General features: G+C 46.3%; 2 protein-coding genes across 9 annotated transcripts in view; one reads left to right on the plus strand and one right to left on the minus strand.

The window, feature by feature from the left end:
* Window positions 1-20,597, minus strand: part of VEPH1 (ventricular zone expressed PH domain containing 1) — a 53,880-nt gene extending 33,283 nt beyond the window's left edge. For 5 of the 8 annotated variants that reach the window (XM_042820642.1, XM_042820639.1, XM_042820644.1 and 2 more), the window contains exons 1-5: window positions 20,275-20,597; window positions 18,132-18,187; window positions 14,594-14,889; window positions 12,734-12,949; window positions 9,674-9,848 (exon numbers count right to left, since the gene is read on the minus strand). In XM_042820642.1, the coding sequence (XP_042676576.1) occupies window positions 9,674-9,848; window positions 12,734-12,949; window positions 14,594-14,731 (529 nt within the window). In that variant the 5' untranslated portion in view covers window positions 14,732-14,889; window positions 18,132-18,187; window positions 20,275-20,597. Of the gene's footprint in view, window positions 1-2,074; window positions 2,981-9,673; window positions 9,849-12,733; window positions 12,950-14,593; window positions 14,890-16,355; window positions 16,517-18,131; window positions 18,188-20,274 lie in introns of those variants that run through there. The other 3 variants (XM_042820640.1, XM_042820646.1, XM_042820641.1) reach the window with 3 other exon arrangements.
* Window positions 2,159-6,902, plus strand: PTX3 (pentraxin 3). Its single transcript, XM_042820647.1, has 3 exons — window positions 2,159-2,400; window positions 2,748-3,287; window positions 6,205-6,902. Exons 1-3 carry the CDS (start codon window positions 2,253-2,255, stop codon window positions 6,816-6,818), a joined length of 1,302 nt encoding a protein of 433 aa, XP_042676581.1. The 5' UTR covers window positions 2,159-2,252; the 3' UTR covers window positions 6,819-6,902.
* Window positions 20,598-24,456: the final 3,859 nt, after the last annotated feature.

Below are 24,456 nucleotides of genomic sequence, written 5' to 3' on the forward strand. Positions count from 1 at the left end.
GGACACCTGGAAACTCAGACTAACTATTCAATTTGAGAAAAGCACCAATTTAAATTTAGCACCAATTTATCGGATGCATCAGAAGGGGGACATAACTCAGCATGACACAACGTGCTGGATTGCAGCCACTTGTACTAAAATACTTGGAACAAAAGTAAATTGGGCATCTTGTCCAGTCACCGTACAACAAACGTTACTGGGTTCACAGTCACAAAGCAGGATGAATGAAAGGCAAGGGCAAACTGCAGGCAACCCCACTGCATTGAAGCCGTATTTCAGTGACCTCACTGATATGGAATTCTTTTTAATTGGATAACCTGTATATACAAACCTGTAAACAACCCAAGCAGAAACCATAATTTGTGTCTGTTCTTTGTATAACTCCAGAAGGGTCACGAAGCACAACTCCATCCCCCACATTTTCATGTCTGCATGTTTCCTGTCAGCTCCCAGCACACCTCAACAGCTGCCAGCCCTTTCCAGCTTCCATATGATTCACCCACACGCAGCCACCACCAACTTTCTACCTGCTCAGAGCTTGGAGGTGACACCCTGCCCATTCCCAAGCAGCTCAGCCTAAACGAAGAGCCTGAAACGTACATTTGCTGTCTGAGAATGGAAAAATGTGACACTCCACTCCTTAATCATCTTCTCTCCCTCTTCCTCCCCTGCTACCATTATCCCCAATGCTTTCCAGATCAGACTTTTCCAGGCGTTCCAGGCAGACCACACACTGGGAATTAGGCAATTTCAGTACAAAGCAATGTACAGTTGGGGACATCCGATGGCTGAGCGCTGCTGGCTGCAAGTCAGGTGGGGCAGAGGCACCAAAAGGCAAAACACAGCCCTGCAGCCCGGGGCCATGCTGCATGCTCACAACCAGTGTACCTGCATGTGCAAAGAGCCACAGAGGTTGGATATTAGGAAAGATTTCTTCTCCAAAAGAGCCAACCACGATGATTCTATGAAAGGCTCTGTGTGCTGCCTATGCTCTGCCCCAGCCCAGCAGCACAGAGCTTGTAGGAGAACGACTCCCATAGCACTCTGTGGGTATGTGGTGAGCAGAGCAGTACAGCAGCACTTGGTCATAGAATGACAGAATGGCTTGGATTGGAAGGGACCTCAAAGATCAGTTAGTTCCAGCCTTCCAAACCCAAGGGACAACTGCTGAGGCCGCATGCACCTCTGCTAACCCTCCCACTCCCGTGCTATCGGCTGCATGCTGGAGGAGCAGGGCTGGCAAGCACTAAGGGAAGCACTGGCCTCTCCTGGAGAGTCTAACCAGAAAGGGAACAACGAATTGCAAATGAGATGCAGCTCTGTTTGCTTTTGTATCCTGTTCTCTGAATATTTTGTGGCCAATATATAATTTGTACCATCAGAGTGCTACCCTTAATCTCAATGCTGGAGTAACCCGAGGCTCATTAAACTGATACACTCTCCAGCACTTAAAAGTGATCAACACCAGCAACAGTAGGACTTGGCACCAGATTAACACCTAACCCCACAGTCTCTCATTTTGTTTTTCTCCATGTTAACAGACACAATCCTAATCGTGCAGTTGCTAACCCGTAGGCTCCCGAAGGAAGAAACTAGACGGAACACATTACCCGAATGGATACAAAGTTGCTATTGCTAATTTGGGCTAGAAAAGTAAAAACCCAACAAGCTGCCTTTATTTTACAAGCTCTCCTTTGCTGCTCAAACTACCAGGGCAGCAGAAGTTTCTAAAGAAAACAGCCCCCAAAGCCACAGCATACAGGTTACACCAGACACACGCACCCAAACCAGCTCCAGGTAGCTGTGTTTTCCTGCCAGCCCCCTCTGTAACCACAGCACATACCAACTGCCAACGGAGTTTGCACAAAGAGCACAGAGCAGCCCAAGTGATGCAGCTCAGGCAGCAGTCCCTCTCCCAGCTCCCACCCAATGCTGCACATTTCTGGCACTCTGCTCCAGGGGAAGCAGCAGCGTGCAGAGCAGCTCTCCCCATCCTTCCTCCCCCTCCCCCCCCCCCCCCACATGCAGACCTGGGGGCTGACATTAAGCAAGCTGCACGCCCCCTGCTCCTCACTGCCAAAACCAACAACCAGAAGTGCTCCTATTACAGCGCTGGCACTCGCAGCGCTCATTCATTCAAGCTGAGACACTCGGAGCATTTATTAGGGGCTGCCCGTGGCTCCTCGCAGTCCCTGCTGCAGTCCCACTCCAGCCCAGCCCCAGCCTGGCTATTTGCAGGAAGCAGCTGCAGAATGCTGCCTGGAGGAGTGCTTTCTCTGCTCACGCTGTTCTGTGTTTTCAGGGCTTCTGCTTCTGTGCTGGATGAAGACGACGACTACGATCTCATGTATGTGAATCTGGATAACGAAATCGAAGGTCCGGTTCTGGGCACTGAGGAATGTAAGTAGATACCATCTACAGCGCAGCGCTGCGTTCTTTGTTGCTTAGCTCTTGTAACAGCCACAAGCATTATTTTAAGAGGAACCACGTGCTTGTAGCAGTGGGTTATTGCAGATGGCAATGCTCGGGTACTGGGATGGCGTGCTGCAGTTTGCTGCGCACTACTTTTCTGTTTTCCTGCAACAGACGGCAGATGCCACTTGGTTTTAGGATTGCTGTACTGAGCACTGCTTTGCCTTCCGCTTTGATACAGACATAAATGCAGGGGCAGGCTGAAGCCTTGCACAGAGGCAGATTTCGGGAAACACCCCTTCTATTTAAACCTACATCCATGTCTTGCCTTGCAGCTGCCTCGTGTGACTGCCAGCGGGAGCACACGGAGTGGGACAAGCTCTTCATCATGCTGGAGAACTCACAGATGAAGGAGAATATGATGCTGCAGGCGCTGGAGGATGGGCTGAAGGCAGACGTGCAGGCAATCAGAGCAGAGCTGAGCCAACTCACCGTTGGCCTCACCGGCACCTTCAGCTCCGTGGTGCAGCAGCTCACCTCCCACGCCTTGGCCCAGCTGGAGCAGGCACTGCAGAGGAAAGGAGACCAACCTGAGGATGCTGAGAGGCTCTGTGAGTTCCAGCAGGGCAAGGTTCTGGAGCAGGTCTTGCAGCTGAGCCACAACGTGTCTGCCAGGCTGGGCCAGCTGGAAAGCTCCTGGCTGAGATGGGCAGAGGGGGAGGCCCAAGAAACAGCTTTCCAGCTCCAGCAGGACAAGCTCAGCCTCAACAGAGAGGACAACCTTCTCTTGAACACCTTATGGAAAGAGCTGCAGCAGACCAGAGCTGAACTGAAGGCATCTCAGAAGTGGGCTGCCCAGCACCTACTGCCAGCAGGTGAGTGCAGTGTGGGGCGCTTCCCTGAGGGCTCTTTGGGGGCCCAAGCAGATGTCCTGTGAATGCTTTCCTCCTCGTAGGGCTCCATAGCAGCCTCATGGGCAGCCCAGAGGCTCTGAGCAGGCTGTAGATACAAGGGAGCAACTCAGTAGGCATTCCTGAGAAAGCAGTTCTGAGCTTCCCAAACATGGGATCAAAGAAAGATTTAATCAAAACCCTCATGCAGGGCAAAGCAGCCACCCAGCCACCAGCCCACCTCTAGCAGCTCTCCTGGATCCCAAAGGGCTGCCAAAGAGCAGCCAAACACACCAAAACTATCCTCCCCTTCTCCCTCAGCTGGTAGCCCCCTCACTCACTCACTCACTGAGCCCTCCTGCCCCCTGGAGCATATTCCTGCTCCTTCCTCCCCCTCCTCGCAGCTCAGAGGACACTGCAGCAGGGCAAAGACCTGCTGACACCCTGCTACCACTACATTCACTTTTTTCCCTCTGGAATATCAGTGAGCAAGCGAGGTGCCTGTAGAATGATGGGCTCACTGCTCAGATTTCCTTGGGGTCCCCTGTGCTCTGTAACAAGACTTGCAGCAGCAGCAGCAGTAGAGCAGGGTATGGCAGAGCAGAGCCCCAGCTGCAGAAAACATGGGCACACACTGTTGTGTGCACAGGACTGTGCAGCTCTGCCAGCCAGGTGACTATGGCTGCATATTTTCTCAGTGCTGCCATATCTTTAATGACTACATTTTACCACAAACAAAAGTTCCTGTACCTTAAAAAACTAAGAAAAACTCCACAAACCTACACTTGCATGGTCCTGCACGTGTGCCAACAGGAAGGAGGAATGCAGTCTCAGCACTGTCAGTGACCACTTAGCAACGCCATCAGCTCTCACACAGCTGAGCAAGGATACAAAGCTGTATTTTAATGGGGAACATGAATGCAGTCTTATGAATACGTTGCTTTCACCCCTTTATATGCTGCAGCATTTTAGTAAACTGCATGTCCTGGGAGCAGACCTTCCAGCATATCCCTTACCCCCATCCCAAGCACATGGATCTTGCCTTCCAGAAGGCATGAGCTCATTCCTTATCTCCCCCCATAGCACAGCCAGCCTTGCACCATTTATTGTGCACTGTAGGAGAGTCAAATCTTGATCAGCATTAGAGACCTCAGCCTCAACACTAGAAACTCAGAGTATTTCCACTAGTTGCAACATGATGTTATAGAAAGCATTCTTACTTTTTACTTTGAAATACACCTTTTAAGCAATTCCAGTGTGTCTCTCTGCCTGGAAGTTCTTTTTCAAGGGAATTTTTAGCAACTGACTTTAATCTTGAACTGCTGCCAGACATCTCTTGAGGGATTTCCTAATCACACTTTTTGTTCTTCAGCGAGGCTGGATTTAATTTTGTTTAGCCCCTGATAACAAAGCCAGAAAGCTTGCTAACTAAAAGCTGCTCTGTGAAAGAGTTCCTTCACAGCATCTTAAAGAGAATCCCCAGCAGTTGCCCCCAAGTCTCTCCAAAAAAAGAGAATCCCAGAACCGTATGGGTTGGAAGGGACCTCTGCAGCTCCCAGCCCCCCAGAGCAGGTCTCCTGCAGGAGGTTATGCAGGAAAGCATCCAGGTGGGTTCTGAACCCTCCTCTGGAGATCCTACCACCTCCCTGGGCAGCCTGTCCAGGGTTCTGTCTCTCTCATGGGAAGGAAGTTCTTTCTCATGTTCAGATGGGACTTCTCACATTCTAAAATCTGCCCCAGGTTTGAGGAAGCAGTCTGAAATAACACAGCAGCACAGCCCTGAAGGACACAGAGAGGCCTTCATTCACTAAAGCAGAAGTTTCCATACATTCAAAACCTCCAGATGCTCTAAGCTAAAGAGGAAACTTACTTGTGGGGGGGGCCTGCTTTTTCCCTATGTAACTTAGAATGCCCACTTGTATTTAAGGACCAGGGAATAGCATATAGGACACCAAGGATGTCTTGTGCTCAGTAATCATCATTCTCTAAGCTTCATGAACTCCTGAGAGCAGCTTAAATTATCTAGTTTCTATTGTAAAATACGGCTGATTGGTGATGGGAGAGGAACTGTTTTAAAACGTTCATATTCTCAGTGCTTAACCAGTGCACAGTTCCTGATGGCCCTACAGACAGGGTCACAAAAGAGAGACCTAAAAGAACCCAAACTCATCACGTGTCTGCCAGCACTCCCTTCTCCTATGTAGCACTGCTCTGGGTTTGGCTCCAGGTTTGGCTCCTGCCCCAGCGCGTTGCATTGCACAGAAGGGATGCTCCCAGCCCTGCTGCTCAGAAGCTGTCGGTGGCATCCAGCCCTGCAGGTTGCTCTGCAGCTGCTCCTGACACAGAGATCCAGCAGCTCCATGCTGCTATCCCAGGAACACCACAGTATCTCAGACTTCCAGAGAGACAGAGCAGCAAACCCATCCACTTACTGTAACGTTGTTGTTCCCATCACATCATGATGAAAGAGGGCACAGAGGCTAAAAAATGACCTCTGTGAGACAGAGCTGTTGCTCCATTCACCTCTCATCACAGACAGGACCCATCTCTATTGGTGACCCATGCAGACTGCAGGGGCAATGCAGCAGGACAGGCAGGCAGCTAACCCATCTGTACGATGTGTACAGGGCAGGAATGTGCTTCTGTGGAGAAGGGAAAGCTGAGCCTTGCTCAAGCAGCACGACTAGCCCCTAGGCTCACTGCCATAAAAACTATGCAGCAAACTCATCCATCAGATCTGACAGCTTCTTCAAAGCATCCTGCAGGTGGGTTCCTCCATTCCATGGGATGAGCTGAGCTCACAGCCCTCTGAAAAGCCCAAAGCGAGTGTGAGCCAAGGGTCCTACCTGTGCACGTACTAACGACTTGTACTTAATGTCCTCTCCCTAATCAACTTTTTCAGGCTATGAAACAGCAATTCTGTTCCCCATGCGCTCCAGAAAGATCTTTGGGAGTGTTCATCCAACAGCTGCGATGACCCTCTCCTCCTTCACCATTTGCATCTGGGTCAAAGCAACGGAGGTTTTGGACAAAACCATCGTCTTCTCCTATGGAACAAAACTCAATCCCTATGAGATTCAGCTGTACCTCAGCCAGCAGTCTGCAGTGCTCACCATAGGTAATGCCCAGCACAAGCTGGCTGCCAGGAATGTGGTGGTTCCTGGGAGGTGGATCCATCTGTGTGGCACCTGGAGCTCAGATAACGGGACCGCATCGCTGTGGGTGGACGGAGCGCAAATGGCCACAGCTGTGGGCATTGCTGACACTCATGTTGTTCCTGATGGAGGAATTCTGCAGATCGGCCAAGAGAAGAACGGCTGCTGTGTTGGAGGAGGGTTTGATGAAGCTTTGGCCTTCTCAGGAAAGTTAACAGGGTTGAACCTGTGGGACAGAGTGCTCAGCACTGAGGAGATAGCAGCGCAGGGCGGAGAGGATGCGTGCAGCTCCCGGGGCAACATTGTGGGCTGGGGAGTCACGGAGATTCTGCCTTACGGAGGAGCCCAGTATGTTTCTTAAGCTCCAGTAAAGCAGTTTCTGAAGCAGAGCACATTTCATTAAGAGCAGAACACCAGTGTACGTACAAGGAACGGAGCTGAAGAAGCCTGTATCTCCCCAGCTCCCAAGGCAGATTAGCACCGCAAATTCACGCAGTGAGATGCTGTGGGGGTGGGATTTGATCTCCGCCTGCTCTCTAGGCAGAACGCTGAAAATACCACATCCAGACTTGACATTGGATAAGCCATTCCTGAGGTCAGACAATCACCGCCTCTCTAACTTATGCTGAAAGCTGGGTGCCACTATGGGTACCGCAGTGCCGCCCGGGGCTCCTGCCCAGACCTGGCAATGCCAAGCAGGGTCTGCACACCTCCCAGCCTTCCCTGGCTATTGCTGCTCACCCTCTGGCATAAGCTGTACAAGGGAAGCCCCATCAGCCAAGAAGCGTGTTGTTTATTAAGTGTTGTTAGTGATCTGTAGGCTACAAATAGAACTAGCTTCTTGTTTAAAGCATTTTTAGTGCCACCGACTGACCCAACACATAGGAATAATATTCACCATCATAATCTGATATGTTTCGAGAAAGTGCAGCTGTATTATACTGTAAATTGACTTTGTCGTAATTTTATTGAGATTATTTTTGTAAAGTTGTTTTGTAAATAAAGATACTTTACTAAACGAAGGCCTTCCTGTGATTCTGTGGTTCACGGTTTTCATCAACCGAAGCTCTAAATATATAGAAAACTGGATTTTTCCCATGTTTTTAAGTGCTCCATTTTAATAGCTAATAGAGAAGAAACAAATATCAAGTCTGGTAGAGATGGAGAGCCCCTCGGAGGGCTGCAGGCCAACACCAGCCAGAGGCAGTGCCTAACACTGCAGTCTGAGAAGTTTCTTGACATTTGTTGCCCCACTCATTGCCGAATGCAACGCTGCTATCCAACCCTTCCTTCCACAATACAGAAGTAGTAAGAAATAAAAGTGATGACGATGGCATTTCCACTTTACTATGCCATTTGGGGGGGGGAGTTGTGCTTTGTGGCTAAAGCCACGTGTTCTGCTTCAGCATTCCAGCCACGCTGTACATTTAAGGGAAAAAGAAATGCTCAGAGAGCTGCAATTTCCACCGCAATAGGAGTTACCTAAACACTCAGCAATGAGCACAACTGAAAGTTCTTACAAAATAAGATGTGCAAATAACCTGAATTATGGGAGAGTGAAAGGTTACCTCTGTTCATCTGCTGACTTCAGAGGAACACTCAAGTTCCCAACACTGTGCAAGCAATGAAGCACTCTCAAGCCCCTTTTCAGCTGCCCTCCATTAAGTGAAAACAAATGTCCCTGGGATGTAGCAGAACCAGCAAAATCCTCACAGATTACCAGCAGTGGTTCCTGGCTGCTTTTCTTGCCATTCCTCATACCTGGGATGCTTTGGTTTTTGGGAAGCCTTTTGCTATCTCCGCACTGCTTTGGCCCATTACCAAACACAACCCAGTCATTCCCACTGACTCAGCTGGAATGCTTTCCAACCACTATTGCTTTGCAGCAACTGTGGATCAGCACAGCTTCCCCATCAGCCAGCAGCTACCTCCATCAGCACCCATCCCCTCCTGCCCTGGCTGAGCTGTATCTGAACAGGCTGCTTGGAAAACACAAAATAAAAGTATTTGGGAGAGCATTTTGCCAGCATTACCAATGCAGAGTGCCCTCCTGCAGCCTGCAGCTCTCCTCTCTGATTATCCACAGCAACATCTGCTGGTGGAATATCATACATACAGGAAGGCCAGCAGTCAGCTGTGGATGTTTGCCACTCTTCTACATTTATGAGTGTACTGTAAAACTCATCACACTCCATGTTTCCATTCATCCCCAGTGGTAATACACAACATAAGCATCTAAATCCAATGCCACAAGCCCTAAAAGAATGATCACTACCAACCCACAAAGCCACAGGGATATCCTGCTCCTGGACCAGTCAGTTTGTACTATCCCACAGCTCATACTTATTGATTGCATTTGTCCTTAAACCAATTAGACTAATTTGTACCATCTTAAGCACCACTTTACTTTCTAGCTCAGGGTATCTCTCCAAATTAAAAAAAAAGCTCATTAAATAAAAAAAGCACAAAATTAATGAATTCAAGGGCTTAACATTTTCACAACGATATTCATGGAATAATCAGACTGCTGTTGGCAATTCTTACTATTACCTGTGCTCGGACAAACAAACTGATTTTCTCCTACAACAGCACTGTATCGCAACTGTGAAATTGACAACGTTGGCCAGACTGGAATTCCTTTTTAGAGCTCTGAATAGTTCTGGTTCCTTTTTAAACCACAGAAGTAAAATGTAAAGAGTTTAGCAGCAGAACCATCTGAAGCTACTGATGTAGGCGAGAGTGCAGCATCACCATAAGGCTTTTACATCTGACACAGGGTGGGATCCATTTCATCCTCATTTCTATTTTGGAGTACTGCCAGCGACACTAATAGAAAGGAGAAGAGCCCACTAACTGCAGCCTCCTATCACAGCTCCTTACTTGCACTCCATTAGCACAGTGCACTAACAGCTACAGAGAGATTTCCTGCCCTGGGGGTCACCTAATCTACAACGAATCTCCCATAGTCCAAAGGGTTCATTAAGTTCACATATTCCCAAGAGGTGTTCCTTGGTTAATTTCTGTTCATTTAGATTGCCTTACTCACTCAATCACACGTTTATGAACGTTTGTATGTTCCATACACACACGTCACAGGGTGGGCTCTGCGACCTAGTATTAAATGTGGAGGTTGGTGGCCCTGCCTATGGTGCAGGGTTGGAGCTTCGTGATCCTTGAGGTCCCTCCCAAACCTATGGGTTGGATCCACGTTCGTACCTTGAAGGACACTTTTGACAATGGCATCTGTGTGATCAGCCAGCAGCTCTGCTTCAGCAATGGCAGCCAGGGAGAGGTAACTTGACATGTTTCTGCACAGCTCCTTATTGCCCCTCTGAAGGAATTTCACCGCCACTGGGACGGCCAGAGCCATCACCGAAGGGCGGCTGTAATTCTGCAAAAACATGAAGAAGCTCTGAAAAATAAGCGGCTGAAGTGAAATAAGGCATCTCCTGCTGATAGGAATTGAAAAATAAAGATCAGAACGACGAGGGGGGGACAGGAAAAGCAAAACAAGGGGTCAATAAAGCTTATGCTTTGGTGGCAGCACTGACAGCAGGCTTCAAAGAAACAGCAAGGAAGGAAATCTAAAACTGCTGCAGCAGGAGATGATTGTACGCACATTTCTGTACTTTGCAAGAGGAGAAAACATGATATTTAGTACACAACATACACATCAACTGCTGCAACATTTTGACCAATTCATTTTGTGTTTAGTCCGTCAGGGAAGACAGCAGAAGCCATGCCCACCAATCCAAACAGAACAGGCTGCTTTCACCCCAACGCACAGCAAACCCCCAGGAGCAATTCCTCCTGCTGGGACCCACTCATGCTGCTCACTGTGCCAGCAGAGCTCAGCCCAGCAGCCAGCCCTGCAGAGTGCAGGCAGTGTGTGCCTGCTGCTGAGAGCTCAGCTTTCTGCCCTTCGTCCTCCCCTACCCCGTTCCCTTGCCCAGCTCTCCAACCCCAGCTGGGGAAAACTTGACCATATCCAACTGCATTACACTGCAAAACAGGACATCAGCATGCTGGATAAACGCACAGGAGCACAGGTCTGCCTTGCATTGGGCCCAGCAGTGGTTATTTCTGCGCTTCTCATCCGTTGTTGTGCTTTTAAGAACTTACAGCAAGGCGTGAACACGGCAGCCACGTGTAGTGACAGCCCACAGCCCTCCAGCATCAGTCACCACGCTCTGCTCAAACTGCAGTCCTGTGACGTGCTTGTGAAGTGAGTGCAAACAGAAAAGCCTTTTTTTTTGAAGGGCAGTGGAGAGGTGAAAAATAACTGATGGACTCTGAAATCTAAAGCATACCTGTCAAATGAAGAAGAGCACACACGAGTGGATGCGCTGGTAGGCTTGCTCACAGGCTAACCATCAATTTTCCTCTGATAATTAAGACTTCCTTTCTTAAATTGCAGCCAATTTCCCTGAGCACCGGGGTCAGCAGAAATTGTTCATATGCGTGGTGCTGAAGAAAGCTATCTTCTGGCCTCACACTGGTGAGGTGGAGGTCAGTCTCTTCTCCCATGCAATAGGTGATAGGACAAAAGAAAATGGCACCAAGATTCGCCAGGGAGGGTCCTTAATCAGTGCTTTTCTCTCATCTTCCCTCACTTTTGAGCATCTTTTTGAAACCAGAATACAACGATTTTGAAAAGAATCCCACAATATGACTATATTTAACTAGAATCTGAAATCACAGGCAACCAGTGGGCCCCAGATGTTACAGAAAGCAACAAAATAGTGAGCAGCAGGGGTAGTCCAGACTGAACACGTGCTCGTTCTGGAGCAGCCCTGAAAAAAATACATTTCAACCCAAGGAAAAAGCAACTCTGTTGTACATATAGCCAACTCTACCTCTGTGAGAGGGATCTGCCCTGGCCATCAGCCTCAGAAGAGCAGGACTGACCCTAATGAAGGCTACAGCTTGCTGCTCAACAAGAACAGAAGAGCGAATTTAAGAGGCTACAAGGACTACAGGGACTGCCACAGCCCCTTTCCATCAGCCCCTATGTAAGATTGGGCTGCAGCAACTCCTGGTGTTGAGGCAGCTTCTTGTGGCAACTGCTGTGTGACTAAAACTGTGTTTCAATGAGAAAAGCCTTCAAAACGAATAGATCCATATGCAGCAGCGTGTTTAAATCAACGTAATGCCTTGTTACATTTTGGATGAGAGATAGCAAGTAGGAGCCAAATTCTGCCTCCAAGTTACACGCTAGGACTGCGTACAGAAAGAATGAGAGGATAAGGATTGGCCCTGTGATGAGTGCTTAAACAGATCTAAAAATTCTGAAGAATGGGATATTTTTTTCCTATAATAAAGATAAAATACTTAGATAAGAAAAGGCTTTAATTCCAACAGAAGAAAGGTTTCATTTGTTCCATTGTAAGTATCAGGGCATGACAGCACACTTAGGAAATTGTGAGGGTGACAATGAAAAACAGATTTTAATAATATGATATAGTACTGTTTGCAAACCTAGGGGACCTCCCTGCTGCTAATATCAACAGAAACACGCTGTGAGATTCAACCCAGCTGTCAGATATTCATTACAACTTCAACTAACCCTCGCGTACCGCATTCAAAACTCAGTTCATGCCTGCCTTTGTGTTTTCTTTCATGCAAAGGAACTTGCTGATAGCAGCTCTGTTTCAGAGAGCAGTAAATGCTTTTATGACTTTCTCATCTCATTTGAGTGAACTCCTTTCTCAAAGCAATCTGTAACAGAGCAATCCCTAAAACATTTGGATAAGGGAACACAGCTGTCGACAGCGCAGACCGAAAGTGAGGACAAGCCATTGCATGCCTCAGTATGGTTTTTAAGGTACTACGAAGACAAGATATGTCTCCAGTCTGGAAAGTTTAAGCTGTGCCCTAGCTGGTGTCCAAACCCAGCTGCTTGCTGCTGTTTTCTTCCTAAAACCCATAGCAATGCACTCCAAAGCAATTGTTTCTCCAAATGATGGTCCTGTGGCTCCCCCTGCAACTCTTACATGTAATGCAAATAGTAAGAATTAAAGGAGCATTAAGATACTGAGACCTGGCTCTAGGCAGGTGCAACATTTCTGAAGATAAGGAAGCTGCAACAGATTTGATTCACTGATATGGATATCACATAATAATACACATTAGCACTGGGGGTCAAATTCTTGGTTTTAAAGTCATGCAGCCACTCTCACACACCCTCAGATAACACAGAGTGCTGCTACCTTTTAGGAGATAAAGCTGAATAGCTGAGGAATGCATGGCACTCCCTCGCCTTCAGCTCCCTCTCACCTGCAAGATGCAGCTCATGATATCAGATGCAATTTTCGCATGCGGCGTGTCCTCGTCTTTGCCAGAAGGCTTCAGATTGTGCTCCAGACACGACTCCCAGAGAGCCACCAGGGCTTTCCCATGCTTCTCTATGGACTCCGTCTCCCTGATGGCAGTGGTGATGCGAGTGATGCAGATTTCCACAACGGCCTGGTCGTTGTCATTGGTTTGGTAGTCCTGGTTGAAATAAAGAGACATGTGCCAAGCACATCTGGGAGCAGACCCTGCTGCATTAACCAGAAGGCATAAAGGTTTTGGGGCTGCCCACTGTTTGCTTGCTTCCACCTTTACAACGGATGCTTATCTTGATTGAACACTGATCACACATGTCATAGACAATATGCTGTTCCAAGTGCTAATGTTCATTACTGCTAAGATAAGAATTATGCTATGACATGATTCTTAATAGGCCGCCCTTCTTGATGGCCTCAAGTTGCACCAGAGGAGATTTAGGTTGGATATCAGGAAAAACTTCTTTACAAAATGGGTTGTTAAGCACTGCAATGGGCTGCCCAGGGAGGTGGTTGAGTCACCACCCCTGAATGTGTTTAAAAACCATCTGGATGTGGTGCTCAGGGACATGATTTAGCAGAGGGTTGTTAGAATTAGGGTAGTGTGGTTAGGTTGTGGTTAGACTTGATGATCTGTAAGGTCTTTTCCAATCTGAGCAATTCCATGATTCTACAAAATATTGAGCTACATGCCTTACAACCACTTGCGTGGGATTTTCCTCCCATGAACACCATAAAAAAATCAAACCAAAACAGTTATATCCACATAGTCACATAAACACTGGGTCCAAATACTTCCCATCATGTTGCCTGATATAAGCACAGTTAGCTTGAATTAGTGTTAACACAATAGGAATAAGAAACAAGTAAATAAACTTCATCACAAAACTGTGTGATCCCCCATAATTACTGGGGCACATCCCACATGGCTAGAGAATGGTAGCACTTAGCAACTTGAAAGGCTGCTGGGAAGAGCGATACCCAGACACAACATCACCATCCCTAAGTCTCACTCATGCTGTTCCACCCTGAAAACTAACAAAGATGAAAGGTGGACCAACGTCATGCCAGAAAATTGCAGTTGTTGCAATATGATCATGTTGCTTGCTGAGTATCTGAGCACTCAGATACTTCCCCTTCCTCCCACAGGCTGGCACGTACCCTAGCCAGAAGTGCATTTGAGGGGTTTGAGGCTCTGATTCAAGTCTCCCATAGAAGATAATCAAGGAACGGATGGGCTGATCATTAAACTGGATGCAACTTGTTCTGTAACCAGACACGAGTTAAAGGCAAAACACAAAGATGAGGGATGGCACGGGGACAAGATACAAGGGGTTGGGCTCTGGCAATGGACTGCTGCCCTTCAGGAGCTCACTAACCACTGTGTAACCTCACGCTTCTCCACAATGGAGCCAGTGGAGCACTGGTGTAAGCACTGCAATGGGCTGCCAGGGAGCTGGTTGAATCACCATCCCTGGATGTGCTTAAAAACCACTTGGATGTGGTGCTCAGGGACACGATTTAGCAGAGGGCTGTTAGTTAGGGTAGTTTGGTTAGGTTGTGGTTGGACTTGATGATCTTTAAGGCCTTTTTCAACCTGAGCAATTCTATTCTATTTTAACCAGTGCCCTGGCAGCAGCCCCCAAGCCTGGAGCCAGTCCCAGACAAAGGAAAGGAAGCAGAACATTTATCTTATATTTCGCTTGACATTCTTGAGTTTAAAATCTTAAATTGTGCACATCCCCATCTTTAACACTTTGTTAATACAATACATTTAATCTCACTAATTACAGGACAGTGTTTCACTTACAGCAGATGAACTAATTGTCCTTATTTGTTCAAGAGCTTCAGAGAGGCTTCCTTCGATTTCAGCATCCTCCAAGGAGAAAAGATCCCCTGCACGTGAAAGGTCCCTTTGTGCCAAAACCAGCCCAAATAAATGGTGCATGGTGGCACTTGCTGCCACTCAGCCAGGCCTCTGCACACACCATGTGCTCGAAGGAGTTAGATGAGGGCAAAACGGAAACAATCCTGTCCATCAGCCATCCATTCAACACGAAGAATAAATCTGCAGCATATTTCAAGACTTCATTCCTCAGCCATAATCTAAAAGTGGGAGAAAAACAAGGAGGAAGAAGTAGTTGATGTACTCACTACCATCCAGTTTAGTGAAGATTTTTAAATGGTACGTAGAGTCAGCATGCAGAACCCTCTGACCTAGAGATGTCCTTAAGCACCTACCATGAATTGCATGCTGAAGGACTTTTGCCCTCAAACACTAACTAGCTAAACGACACAGCTTTTATTAAATAAAAAAAAAGTTTGTCCTCTCAAGGCGGATCACCAGGAAACAAAAAAAGGTTGACTGGGCTAACTGAAACATAGTGCCAACCTCCTTTCTATGGTCAGCAGTAGAGTGGAGCTGGAGCAGGCGTGCTGGGCTGCTTGGTTTTCTGGGTTTGTGTCCTGACTCAAGAAATACGCCATTTGTGAGTTCAAGATAATGACTTTTGTTTAGAAAAAACAGTCACTTTTGATGTCAAAACGATCCCCGCAAACTTTCTGGCTCATGTAAAACAAACATTTGGCTGAGTTGGAGCTATGGACATCTCCTTGGCTGGGGAATGCAACAGAAGACAAGCCAAGCAGGGCCAGGCTCAGCAGGCGCTCACAAAGGACAACAGTCCTGCACTCATGTCCCAGAACTGTGGCGATTAAAGCTTCCTCAGAGGGGACGTTTGACTTAATTACAGGAGAGGTTTGTTGATTTGACTGCCATTTCAGAAGTGTTGTTTGCTATTTGAGGGCTGCCAGGTCTTGCCTCATGTGGACGGGACCCTCTGCTCATCCATTTCAAAGCAAGAGTTTTCATGGCCAACCTCAGACTCCTGTTCCAAGGAAGGGACAGAGTCCCTTGGGCCCAGAACACCTTGTGTGGACATTGCAAAGACAGGTCCAAATGTCTGCACGCAGAGAATACCTGTCCTTGAGCCTCCAAGAGGCTGCATGACAGCTCTACTGGTGGGAGCAGGACAAGGATGGTCCCTCAGCTCCAGTCTGCAGTGCATTCTCCTATCCTTTCCCACCAACACCATGCAATTTTTAAGTAAGTAAAACAACCTTTTTCCATCAAGTTCCTGAACTTTCACTACAGACAAAAGCACAACACTCTTCCCAAGTACAGCAAACAGTCTGTGTTTGAGCTTTAGAAATGGCCCCATCAGTATGACCTCCTTTTTCACTCAGGTTTGCACTAGATGAACCTGCTGGAGGTGTCAAGAACCAACAGGCAGCTCTGGGCACACGCATTCATCAGCCAGGCACTGCCAAACTCGAGACCATGCACTAGAACACAAACATTTTGCCAAAAAGGCAACAATCCCCTCTTTCTTCATTTATTCGCAAAAAGTATTTCCTGATTTCAAGGATAGCAAGAGATTCTCCAAGCATGCTTCCAGACTGGGAGACTGGGCCCATCATAGTCATACTCAGCAATTCTCAACTTAAAAAATAAAACATCAAAAAGCTACAAACTTTTTTTAAATTATTACTATTATTATTTTTTTTTTTACCTGCTCACAACTCCACAACGGCATCCTCAGCGATGTCTATGGGTGCAAAGTTTGCATTCTTTGAAACAAAGCCTATTTGCTTTGCTCTCCTGCGACTGTGGGCAACATCCAAGGGCACGGGTGGCAAGCAGGGAATCTGGTGGCAGGCAGTGAACCCGAAGCTGTTAATTGCAGTGCCAGGAGTAAAGCATCTCAGGAATGCAGACTAAAGCAGCCTAAAAGTTACCAGCGGCCCCATCAGGTGACTACAGGCACCATAACGCAGAGGGGCCTTATCTTTGAATGAAACTCTGTTTCTGGGACAAAATACAAAGCCTATTCCACTTGAGTGCAGTTGTTTTTAATAGAGAAAACAGAACTCTCTGTGTTAGTGGAAAGCTATCCTTGCCTGGGAAGAAGGTAAAAAAGCCCTCGGTAAGCTCGCACCGTTTGTTCACTTGTTCTTTTCCTTTGCTGCACAGGAGATTGTCTTTCCAAAGAAAAAATGCTGTCATTCTACAACACTTCCCATGAATATAAAAGAGGGTCTGAAGTTTGCTTTGGCTTCTAACGTTGCATTCAGAAGTAGCACAACAAAATCTGCTCACAGAATTATTAAAATTCAGGACTGGAGACCCATTGAATCTTTTCTTTGAGCTGCAACACTGAAAACACGGCCACCCCTCCTTGGCCTTCTGCAGATGACACCTTACCTGCTGCTGTTATACACACGACACATCTTGTAAAGCATTTTGTTGTTTTGTTTGGGTTCTAAGAAAGAGGCCTGTTGGACTACTAAACTCAGAGCATGGTTTGTGAGGTGCCTCATCAGTTTGACTTCCCATCACCTATCAGCATCATCTTGTTCAGACAGACAGACAGACATCTCTGTCAGGGCAGCATCTGAGACGGGCACCACGCACTCCATCAAGAGGAAACAGGTCGAAGATGCTGCCAAAGTTCCCGACTCCCACACAGATCCCCATCAGCTCAGAGCCTGCAGGGTTAGCAGCAGGGATCTGCCCCTTCATGTGGTCACAACATGGGAACAAAGCGCTGACTTTGGCTCTCATCTCAACCTTCAGGTCATCACTATGCAAAAAGTGAGACTCAGCACATCACACAGGGCATTCCACTCATTTGGGGTGCACTCCCACATCAAAAGCAAAACTTGGAGATTTTTCTGCACCTAGATTCTCTTTTCTTAACAAACTGAGAGTTCCCGGGGACCTTGAAGCTGCTCCCCACCAAGGTGAGCCTGGTAACTTGCTGGAGGCACAGCATTCTTACCAAAGTTCCTTATCAGAAGCATTCAGAATAAAAGCTAGCCTGACAGGTTCAGAGCTTAAAGCAATTGAATCGGTCTGTTTGCAAAATAATTCACCCAATAATAGAAGATTAACAACAAAAATTCCACATGAAATGACAATTCGGACCTAAGGGCATGCGAGAGCCAATTGAACTCTAAGCAAAAAAGCTGAGCCTTGAATTTCATCAGAAATTTGGGTTTCGCAGAAGGATATTAGAAGGACAAAATACAATTAAACTGTGCTATCCCACTAAAAATAAAAGGGCAAGAATTGTGCTGTGGTATTTTTGATTCACTGTACATGAAGCAACACACACGAGAGGAAGGTGCTCTCAGGATTTTCCCTGAAGAAAGGGACATCCATCACAGGGCTGGGAGGCCAGCAGCCTTGATGGCCCATAGCAATCCCAGGCACATCACAACCTAATGCTTCACCTATTCTATCCATTAAACATAAAGAAATACATCGATAGAATTGATGTCCTTACCTCACAGATGTGCTGCCATGCTCTGCAGACTGGATGGCACGAAGTGCTTGGGATGCCTTGGATGGAAGATGCAAAAGCAAACCAGTATCAGTAACTCAGTGCCTTTTCAGCAGTCTGTGTGCAGACAGTAAAATATATTCTGCATGATACCACCAGGAGTAAGACTCACTGGGGTTAGTATTTAGGATATGGTCTTACTTTTAAGAAATAAATATGAAGCAAAACCCAAAGTCCACTCAAATGGGACCACAGATCTAGTGAACTCTGCAGGAGTTTGATGTTATTCACACACACGGATGGAACAAAGAGAGGTTTCTGTTTCCATTCTCTCTGAGGGTGGGGACAAATGATTTCAACTAGTGCATATTTCATTTTATTTCACTTCTCTGTGAACAGGAGGTGGACTGCAATCACTGTCAAAGCAGACTTCCATTCTGTATGTACAACAGCACTCCCTTCTCTTGAAATTCTTCTCCCCAGCTCACTCCTAATTCCACAGAATAGATTTTTCCTGTATGTCTCAATTACAGAACCACTACTTCCAGGACTGATGGATATTTCCTTCTCCATGTGCATCCATGCAGGAAAAAAAAATAAGGCCTGGATACATTTCCTGTTAATTTTTGGCCTGAAACTTTCCCAAGAATATTCACACACATAATTTAGGGACAGAATATTGCAAGATATTTTGGACAACTCCTCTCCCCTGTGCGCTACACCAATAATTCAGTTTATTTTTGTGTTGGAAACACATTGAACTTCCTAAAAAAAAAAAAGCACTCAAACTTTAAATAAAGTTCTCACATTTTTCAGTGAAAGAGAAGGATTAGAGATGATTTTGAAAGAGCATCATTTACACACAGGGTGAACAGAGCACGGCAGTTCCCATGGGGTCAGCTGCATGCATTTAAACTCTTTCCACAAGACCACCATTGTTTGCTGGGAGCCCCTCTGCTTTTTGCTGCCATGACAGGTTTCCACACTTCATGTCGCTTGGAAATCCTGAGCTGAGCTGCACCAGATGATGAAACAAGGAATCACAAAGTCTACTAATTACACTATGCTTGATTTCTTTTTTCCTGCCTTGTTGCATGCTGGGGAGCTGTGAGTTGTCCCAGACATCCAGCTTTAATGAAAAAGGAAGCAACTGTAAAAGAAGGGGAGGCAGCATGCTTTGAGATGCATCTCTTCTAACAGAGCAGCTGTTGGGCAGCAGCCCATCCTCGTGCAGCACTCCTAGGCATGCACATATTCTCTCCTGTGATAAACAGACTGAACAGGGAGGATTTATTTATTGGTCAGGTGCTGCTTTCAGCAAGCCAGACCTCACAGATCTTGGACGAAACTTTGGGTGCAAGAACAAAACTGATGCAGAGTGGAAAGAATGCACCTACATGGTCATTAACTCACACTTGTGCAAACACTTGCTAACTCCACAAAAACACCTACACTTCTTTTTACGTGTCTACTTGGTAACTTATGCACCATGGAGACAATTTTCTGCATCTGAGGGAGGCAGCAGCTCAAGGCTCTCTGAATTCCCTTCTGGAAATGAAAGCAGGAGCAGAGCAAGGAAGGGATTCACAATCCCTGTCCCTTAAGCTCTCCTGCAGTCACTGAACAACCACCACCTGCCCTGAAGTTCCTCCCAGGCACAGAGCAATCCACTCTGATTTCTCTTCAGTGCATGAATCAACGCGGCCAACACCTTTCCCCATCTGCATTCCCAAAGTTCCCCAATGTGAGGCAATAACAGAGGCAGAATGCCTTCTGAGAGTGAGGGGGAAAGCGAAATGCATTCAGAGCCCAAAATGAACCACTGTCACTGTAGGACTAACACACAGACCATGGCACACCACGACACGCAGGCACTGCTTTTTCCTCTCTCGAGGAAACTCTAAGCTCATTTACAGCCCATTTTGCACAAACATTACTGCAATACAGTTATGCACACAATAACCACAGCTTTGCATTCACAGAAATCCCAGTAACAGCCGCACTATTAAATACCACATTTCATAAACTCTCAGACATCTCTTCCATTATTTAATATTTGGATGTGCTGCTCAACTTCTTTCCATGCAGCAATTTATTCATTATTGAAAACGTTTCATGAATGCATATTCAAGTTAGTTATTCATACCTCTCAGAAGAGAAACCTCGGAAAAACATTAATAATTGAAGGCAAATTGTCGGTCTTTAGAGAAATTCTGATAAAATCCATTAGGGCTGTCAGTTCCCCTTCCATCCCCCGGTCTCTGGTATGTGAGGCTGCTGGCGCGGGCGCAGCCTTGTCAAACCAACCGTACAGTCTATTCAGTTACCCTGGAGTTGTCATGTGGAATCAAGCAAACAAATATCTTCTCTCCGTTCTCCCCAACTCCAGAACTCAAAAACAGATCAGAACAAATTCTTCACAAAGATTAACTGCTGCAGCAGCTTGAGTAAAAATGCTCGGAGCTTTGATATGGAATTGGAATTAGTTAGGAGGATTTATCAACAGCCAGTGGTTACATTCAGTTAATTAATAACCTGCTAAGAGCAACGAGGAAATTGCAGAAGTTAATGTAAGTTACGGGGCCTCTTGTCAGGAGCCAGTGGGAAGGTCGGCCTTGTTTGGTGTCTTTGGAAGGACACCAACCAAAGAAAATTCGGGAAGAAGCAGGGCATCTGGTAGGAAATGCATCCCTTCAGGTGGCATTGGGTGCATCACACCCACCCCCAGCACTGCAGACAAAGCCACCCATGTGAGAGCAGTGCCCAGGACCTACCCAAACACCTCTACAGCTTGCCAGCTGCTCTGGAGGAATCACATCTAAATCACTCTGGCAGCATTTTGTACGCAAGAAAACGTGCTTTCCCTCCACTTTAAGCATATCTAGATACTCTTCCCCTTAACCTTCTCTCAATAAGTAAATTTCAGATTTCCAACAAATCAGCAGTAACTAAATCCTACCCTACACGTAGCGCAGAACCAACGCAGGGCGATGCCCTCCCCTGGCAGAACACAGGAGCAAACCCACACTGGGTTGTCCCAGCACTGACATTATTCTAATAACAGCCAAAGCAATAAGAAATGAGCCAACTTGGTGCAGCAAAGGGTAAGGTCAGGCACTCCTAGCCAGCTACTGGAAGAAAAGAGACAGCCTGCCCAAACAGAAGGAGGAGGCACTCTTGCACCATTCTTCTTAGGGCTTTTGTCCCTTTACAGCACAGTGAGAATTTAGAAATCATAGATAAAAGAACTCTTCTCCACAGAAGAAGCATTCAGTCATAGAAGTTTTCAATTTTAACAGTAAATGTGCTCAGAATAGCTTTTTTTTTCCCCTCCAGATCATTCCAGCATTATCTCCACAACCAAATCAAAACTTAATGGTGGGTGAACACAACATGCCTTTAACAATGCTAAGAGATTATGTAGAAGAATGTGATTGCATATTCTCCACATCTTCCCTCTAAGCCAGCGTGCACATGAAACACATTTCTTCTTGTCTCTAGGCCTAGAAGAGTGTAAAAGAGGACCTTGGATTTTACTTCTGCATCCAATTCAATTTAAGTCTCAGCACAGTGTGAACTAACGGGTTGATTCCTTCACTCACCGCAAACCCACTTTCAATTTCAGAGGGCTGGAGCACCTCTCTTATGAAGAAAGGTTGAGAGAACTGGGATTGTTTAGTTTGGAGAAGAGAAGGCTGTGGGGAGACCTCATTGTGGCCTTTCAATATTTGAAAGGAACGTATAAACGGGAGGAATTACACCTATTTACAAGGGTGGATAGCGATAGGACAAGGGGGAACGGTTTTAAACTGCAACACGGGAGGTTTAGGTTAGATATTAGGAGGAAGTTTTTCACACAGAGGGTGGTGAGGCACTGGAACAGGTTGCCCAAGGAGGCTGTGGATGCCCCATCCCTGCAGGCATTCAAGGCCAGGCTGGATGTGGCTCTGGGCAGCCTGGGCTGCTGGTTGATGACCTGCACACAGCAGGGGGTTCGGACTGGATGAGCATTGTGCTCCTTTGCAACCCAGGCCATGCTATAATTCTCATAACAACCAAAGTAACACACCCCCCAGCATTGAAAAATCTCTTCAATTTTTATTCAGAAGTAAAGCAGAAGCACAAGCTGGTTTTATGCTTACTCAAACTGCAGTCACAACTGATCACAGTCCCAGGAAGGCTTATGTGAAAAGGATGAGCGTTGATCCTCTTCTCAGACCATCCATTCTCAGTGTTGAGAGGTGCACGGCAGTGAGGGGTCCTGCACAGAATACATCTTCCTCTGCAGTGAGTGTTCTCTGCTCCCAGAATCATCTGCAGCAGAAACAAAACCAGCAAAGACAGCAGGCTGGGGAATGCAAGGCAAAGGAAAGATCGAGTGTGAGAGACCCAAACGAGCTTTGAAAAGAAGACTGATGGCGTTACTGTGGGGAAAGACAGAGTGATGTGGCACTTCCCCAGCTACGGGCTTCAATCCCTTGCAATCTGTCTATTTGCTGCAGGGCTTTGCCACGCTAACCTCACCCTTTACAACCCTAACATATTCATACCTTAATTCTTCTCCTTTTCCACTAATGGGCTCATTGCTATGCACCATTAATACCGCCAAGATGAGGAAACTTTCGCTGATGCAAGATGGCACAGAATGGAATCTAGCAGGATCCTGACCCAAGCCACCCACTGCAGCCCTCTTGAAAGCTCCTTGACTTCCCTCTTGCTGTTTATAAAACAAATAACCCACTACACAAAGAGCACAAATTACCACTGAACCGGAATATGCTTGGAAAGACAGATGAAATTAGAGACAGCAAAGAGCATCTGAGCAACCCACGACTCCAAAGCACATAACGCACATATTAAGCAACGTGCTGCAATAAAGCAAGAAGTTTTCACGTCCATTTCGCCATCTGGGAAAGGAAAATTGAGTTTATGAAAAGAGTTCTTCCCATCCTAGAAAAAGCTCGGATTGAACCCTCATAATAGCTGTGATTAATTTGTGCCCTTCTTGAACAAAGCCCTGACAATAATGTATTTTGCTAGACTTCTTTAAATAAACTTCTTGTTAGGAAAGAAAGATGCTATTGTTCTCCCCCTGACTAATTGGTGAAGAGAAACAGAAGATTTCGTATTCATAGCACTTAGCCTAAATGAGTCATGCTATCTTCTACTCAGACAAAGCAGTTTAATTTTAATAACTACGATGCTGACAGCTACAATACTGTTCTTGCAGAAGTTTGCTTGTAAATAATTAACAATTGTTGTATAATGACAGTGGTTTTTTTGATAGCTCTATTAATTTCACAGTCAAGCTGGAGTCTCTTTAATTTAGAGTATTCATAAAAATCCACACGCACCAGCAAACCAATGACATAAAAGGCCCATGGAAAAAACCCCACAGATGTCCTCTGAGGAAGAAACATTTATCCCCAGGAGTAAGAAAGAGCCAATAAAAAGCATACTGACCTTAACTAAGCAACTCTTATTAGAAGATTTTATACCTTTGTTCCCCAGCAGGTATTTCCTCAAGTTTCCTTCTCCCTGTTTGCTGTCCCAGATAAAGGAGTGAATAATGATGCAGGCATTTATGAAGCAATCGTTGGTGTAAGCTGGACTGGCTTATGAGAAGTATTTCTGGGCCATACTGAACACTACAGCCCAATAATCAGAGCACAAAATGAGGCAATTACACCAAAGTGGAACGTTCAGGATTGAAAACTCTCCTGCTAAATAAAAGTAGGCATCAACCTAATACTTCTATCAAATTCCATCCATACATACATGCACTCACCCTCCCACATTCACATTCTGCTAGTCAATTAGTGTACTTTCATTACCTGCCTGCATCATTTTCCACTTGAACTGCATCTTCTACTTCAGGCATCTATTTACACTCACGTTGTTCCCACATACATGGCTTTCCTGATTGAGCTGCACAGTTTATGAACCGTGTTAATTGAGCCACATAATTCCACTGCTGAGTTTTATACACTGCACCAGGCAGCACATGCAGTGCTGGAGCAGTGCCACTGCACTATGAGCCCTGCAAGCTGAGAAGTCCTTTAACACTGCTGCTGCTGCTGCTGCATTTTTCACTTCCACATTCTTTTCCCTACTTTCCCACCTGAAAGGATGGAAATCTACAGTTGGCTTAAGCAAAGGTCTTCCTAAAGGTAGCCAAGAAAATGAATCAAACTGCTGATGGTGGCCCAAGCAACCCTTGGAGAAGAAGTTCAGGAAAACTTACCTAAAGAGAGCAAAAGCAGCTGCTCCCACAGAGAAGAAATTCTGCCTGACTGCAATGGACTGTTTCAATAGGCACTCATGCTTT

This window comes from Centrocercus urophasianus, unplaced genomic scaffold, assembly GCF_019232065.1.
Source record: "Centrocercus urophasianus isolate 14NV4802_14NV808 unplaced genomic scaffold, USGS_Curo_1.0 seq_19, whole genome shotgun sequence".
Taxonomy (NCBI): domain Eukaryota; kingdom Metazoa; phylum Chordata; class Aves; order Galliformes; family Phasianidae; genus Centrocercus; species Centrocercus urophasianus.